General features: G+C 48.9%; 1 protein-coding gene across 1 annotated transcript in view; it reads left to right on the top strand.

The window, feature by feature from the left end:
- Positions 1–3,085, top strand: part of MAMLD1 (mastermind-like domain containing 1) — a gene marked incomplete at its 5' end in the record, with an annotated part of 36,352 nt that extends 33,267 nt beyond the window's left edge. The window contains 4 exons of the mRNA XM_009580581.1: positions 848–1,022; positions 1,657–1,799; positions 2,424–2,598; positions 3,021–3,085. Of these exons, the coding sequence (XP_009578876.1) occupies positions 848–1,022; positions 1,657–1,799; positions 2,424–2,598; positions 3,021–3,085 (558 nt within the window). The remainder of the gene's footprint in view (positions 1–847; positions 1,023–1,656; positions 1,800–2,423; positions 2,599–3,020) is intronic.
- Positions 3,086–5,174: the final 2,089 nt, after the last annotated feature.

The following is a 5,174-nucleotide window of genomic DNA, read 5'->3' on the forward strand; positions in this document are numbered from 1 at the left end:
GATGAGCGCCGCTGCCGAGCTGCCGCAGTACGACTTCGTGTCCCAGCACGGCAATTCAATCATGCCCGCAAACTGCAGTGACACTGACTTCCTCGACTCCCTCATGAAGAACAGCAGCAGCAACGACGAAGAGTGGTTGAATAATCTGACAATGATAGACGACATTTTGGGACAGCACGCCCAAAGTTCCGGACATGTTTAGCTCGGAGAGAAGCAGTCTCGTTGTAAATAACATACGTATGGCTTTTGAACATAACAGACAACCCGTGAAAGCTGCCGCCTCTTTCCATACAGAATGAATAGACTCAGCCAATTCTTTGCCTGCATCGAAGTTTAATATTGGCAGTTTTTCAGATGACTGTATATATTTGAATATTTTGTAAATTATGTTTTCCTAAACCTTAAATGTAGAAGTATTTATACTTCTTTGCTGGACTGTTTGTAAATAAATCTATAGCATAACTTTTGGTTTTATTATAGGGATTTCATTATACCTTGTTATAAATATGCAAATAATATTGTTAGTTTCAGTAATACTGTGTATTACAGCATAAAATACTTATGTTTTTGACATAACTTAACACATGAACTAGGGGTGTCATTGCAACCAGACTAAGCAGAAATCAGATGTGGCATCTGTTCTCCCATATCAAGAGGAAAGATTGAAAAGTTGCATTAAAAAAAAAAAAAATCCGTAAAAGGAGCTGCTGACTCCCTCGTAGCTCAGTGTTGCAGCCCGATTCTGGTATGTAGGTCCCATCCGGGCTCCCAATGCATTCCGGGATCTGCCCGCGGAGATCCATTTGCAAGATCCCGGGCACGTTCTCAACTTGCTACACTCCGGTAGGTCGATTCGACACTGACAACGCGTCGTCCGTTGTCCTGCAGCGAGCGTGTGCTTGTGGTGTTGCAGCTGCTGGCAGGCGCGTCTCCGGGCCCCGCAGGCAGGCGAGGGTTGCGCTGCAGCGGCGCGGGGCAGGCGCTGCCAAGCCTCCCCGGCGACTGCACCCTTCAGCGAAAAGGTAGCTCTGGTTTGTGCACCTCTGCCATGTATATTTGTAGTGTACAGGTGATTTGTTCCTGGTTTTAAGGCTTTTCATAATTTCTGTTTTAATGTGAGACTTTTTTCAGGGGAAAAGTCTATAAACATTAATAGTTAATTTTTGATGTTTTTCTGTCAGCTACTATTGTCCTATGTATATTTAAGAGTCTGTTTATAAAAGATTCACTGTACTGTAAACTTCTTAAAATGTTCATACTTTGTGTAATCATATTTTAATAGTCACGTCATACTTCGCAATACATTTGTAATATAACGTCAGCTTCAAGCACAGAATGTTTTTTTCTTCATACCATAATAAACTGCCAGGGGAAAATTGCATATACTTTATGTGCTCATTTCTCAGCTACAACGTTTCGTACCTGCAGATATTTGAATTAATTTGATTTGTCCAGGATGCTATAACGTCAATCTAATAACATGTACAAATGCGTTTGTGCTGTTAGTAGAAGAAATGGGCTAGACGAAGAATTGAAGCAGGCTTTAAATTTATTTTAAGATGGGATTTCTTAGGCCCGCTCTCCTTTTCCAGTGTAGTTATAGGTCAACGTGAAATTACTCTCTCTCCTTTTTTTTTTTTACCATGTTTATTTAAGTGACAGTTCTTGTTTCTAAATGCCCGTATCAGTTGGCCCATCAGAAAATAAAGCTGTGCCCAGCGAGAGGCGGTGAGGAGGGCTGGGGGCCGCGGCGCAGTCCCACCTTGCTCGTGCGGCGACGCCAGCGAGGGCGGTGGCGGGTACGGCATGTCACTCCTGTGACACAGAAATCGTCTGACGGGAGAGCTGGTGCCTGCCCTGGGGGAGGTGAGGATGGGAGGAGGGGTAGGAAGGAACAGGAAAATTTTAGCAATCTTAAATAAATGCACAAATAGAATCTGTAGCTAAAATTGCCTCGTTTAAACAGAGCCAGACGCCGCCCCAGCTTCCTAGGGCTGCTGGAGAAGACGTGTCGGTGCTGCCCCTTGTCCTGCGCACGCTCTGGGCACGGCAAGCCTGGGGAAATCTCCTGGGGGGGATCTCCCTCAAAGTGTCCATGCTGGAGGGAGGGCTTTGGCAAGGTTGTCCCCACCCTGGAGTGGGTCCTTCTAGAAGCCTTTTCTCCAGAGCCGGATGGCAGAAAACAGCTCCTGAAGCCAAAAGGGAGAGGGGAGAGTCAGGGCGCGAAGCAGTCGGGTACGTGCGCTGCTGCCGGTGCTCAGGTGGGCCGGAGACCTCCCCCAGGCACGACCACCCCAGGCCTTGTCAGAGGTCTGTGCGGCTTCGTGATGGCAAAGGTAGGTCCTCACCGTGCAAGAGGCTCCATGGGGAACGACCCCCAACCGGCTTGATCTGGAGAACAGCACGTACTTGCGTGAAACCAGGGCGAGGAGGAAAGAAGCCAGTTTTTCCAGCAAAGGAAATCAGCCCCACCAAACAATTGCCCAAAACAGGCTGTAAAACCCGGCGAGTGTCTGAATGAGACAGAAATGCCGCCTCGCCTCCAGACAGCAGAGAGGGGGAGAAATGCCTCTGAGCACGTCTGTGGCGAGGACAAAGGTGAGTTTGTGTGGCTGCGAAAACTGGCACCGTTTCAGCAGCTTTTCTGTCGTGAGCGGCGTCCTGCCAGGGAGCAGCGCTGGCCGCGGCCGGGCCTTCGGCGGGGCTGACCGCGGGGCTGGGAGCCAGCAGCGCCTGACCCCCTCCGGGTTAGCAGCACGGCAGTCACAGATGGCAGAGAAGACTACTGCCCACACACTCTTCTTGAGGATATTAATAAACATAATAAAATGCTGTCTTTTCATTCTTCATTTTGTTTCTGTCAATGCACCTTTCAGCTTTTCAGTTCTGCAGGATTTGAGTTACAAACACTGGGGGGGAACGTCTTCAAAAGCCAACTGTTTCCCACAGAATTTATGGAAAACAGTTTATCCTGTACCTGTGCTGTCTACCCACTTGTTTTCATTCTGTTTTTTGTCTAGCTTTTGAGCTGGTAGAGCTTTTTGCCCCTCCGTATCCCAGTTCCTCATATCTCAAGACGGAATGATGATCCTTCCTTGCCGCAGAGGTACTGAGGAGTCAGGACTGTATCAAGCTTGGAAGAGGAATAGAGCTAAGTATTATTATTATCTTGCTGTCTCTGGTTGTACTTATAGAATCATAGAATCACAGAATAGTTTGGGTTGGAAGGGAGCTTTAAAGGTCATCTAGTCCAAACCCCCTGCTGTGGGCAGGGACATCTTCAACTAGAGCAGGTTGCTCAGAGCCCCGTCCAACCTGACCTTGAATGTTCCCAGGGATGGGGCATCTACCACCTCTCTGGGCAACCTGTGCCAGTGTTTCACTATCCTCATTGTAAAAAATTTCTTCCTTAGATCTGGTCTAAATCTACCCTCTTTTAGTTTAAAACCATTCCCCCTTGTCCTGTCACAACAGACCCTGCTAAAAAGTCTGTCGCCATTTTTCTTATAAGCCCCCTTTAAGTACTGAAAGGCTGCAATAAGGTCTCCCCGAAGCCTTCTCTCCTCCAGGCTGAATAACCCCAACTCTCTCAGCCTTTCCTCATAGGAGAGGTGTTCCATCCCCCTGATCATTTTTGTGGCCCTCCTCTGGACCCGCTCCAACAGGTCCATGTCTTTCCTGTGCTGAGGGCTCCAGAGCTGGACGCAGCACTGCAGGTGGGGTCTCACCAGAGCATCCCCTCCCGCGATCTGCTGGCCACGCTGCTTTTGATACTTGTAACTGCTGATTCTTAAACATACCTTCTGGGGGGGTGGCATGTAAGGGCACTGGCCAGTGCTCTGCTCGGGCTGCAGCCCGGGAGCTGGGTGCTGCCTCTCCCCTAGGTCAGCAGGCTCCCGGGCTGGAGCACAAAGCGCAGGGGTGCGCAGGGGAAGGCATGATGACCGCGGGGTAACGTGTCAGCGACTGGAGCACTAGCATTGCAGTTCTGGTTGGTGTCGGGCTGTAACAGGTAATGCCTCTGTCACAATAAATTGTCTGTTTTGTTCTGCAAAAAATACCTTTGTCTGTGCTTTGCCTCCCCCTTTTCTTCTCTCTGTTTGAAGTGTGAAAATGGCCGAAGTCTCATCCTGCCTTTGCTTTCATGGTCCGCATCACTAAGGTGAATAGTTATAACTCATGAGGGAGTAAGACTAAATACATCTGCCCAGTTCTCCCATTGCGTCTACTGGACGAGCAGATCACACCACAAGGCGTACATAGACTCACGCCACGAGCCAAATTCTGCTGCCTTGCAGGCGGTGTAAACATGGAATAGGTCTCCTAAAGGCAGTGGTGTAGCACGGGACTTACACAAGCGTAAATAAGAGCAGCATCTGGTGCTGTGGAAGTACAAAATGAATTTGGATTTCTAAAATAGTTACAAGGAACGAAGTGTCTGACAGCACTCGCTGTTGAAAGCTATCATTTATTTCCCAAACAAGTTACGTCACCAGACTGCCCTCATAATTATGGCCACGAAAACAGAGGCAAGGCAGTAAGCTTTTTCCTCTTGGATTCTAAAATAACATCAAATGCCTATAAAGGCCAGAATTTCCAAAGACCTGAGCTCACTGAAAGCCTGTCTGTCTGAAAGGTTAGTAGCATAGGTAAGTCGGACTCATTGTGGAAAAATTCTCTTTGTGGACTGTATTAATCTAAAGCAGCCCGTTTTTGACAAAGGCAAAACAGAAAAACACACTCATTCCTATCAGGAAGCATGCAGGGAGCCCTAGGAATAGCTGTCATGGGAGCCTGGATCAGGCAGTTTCCCTGGGAAGCCTAGCCCTGACTTATGCAGAACCTGAGCTCTGCTGCTCGGTGGCTCTCCAGGATTGATTACATGTCTTGCTTAAGAAGCTTTCAACAAAGGAAGCTGCGCTGATGTTGAAGTGTTAAGGTCAAGTTCTCCTCTTGTGTAGGATGTTGTAAATCAGGAGCTATTCTGCTGCCTGCAGCAGGGTAACCCCTGATTTACACCGGTCTGGGAGCAGGAGCGAGCGCCTGGCGAGAGGCTGGCACTTGCCTCGTGGTGCTGCGCCGAGGGCCCCGCACTGCAGAGGTGCAGGGTGGCCCCGGGAGAGGACCCGCTCCGCGCTGGCACCTGGCTGCAGGGCAGGCAAGGACAAGGGGAG

Source organism: Fulmarus glacialis, unplaced genomic scaffold, assembly GCF_000690835.1.
Source record: "Fulmarus glacialis isolate BGI_N327 unplaced genomic scaffold, ASM69083v1 scaffold8196, whole genome shotgun sequence".
NCBI classification, from domain to species: domain Eukaryota; kingdom Metazoa; phylum Chordata; class Aves; order Procellariiformes; family Procellariidae; genus Fulmarus; species Fulmarus glacialis.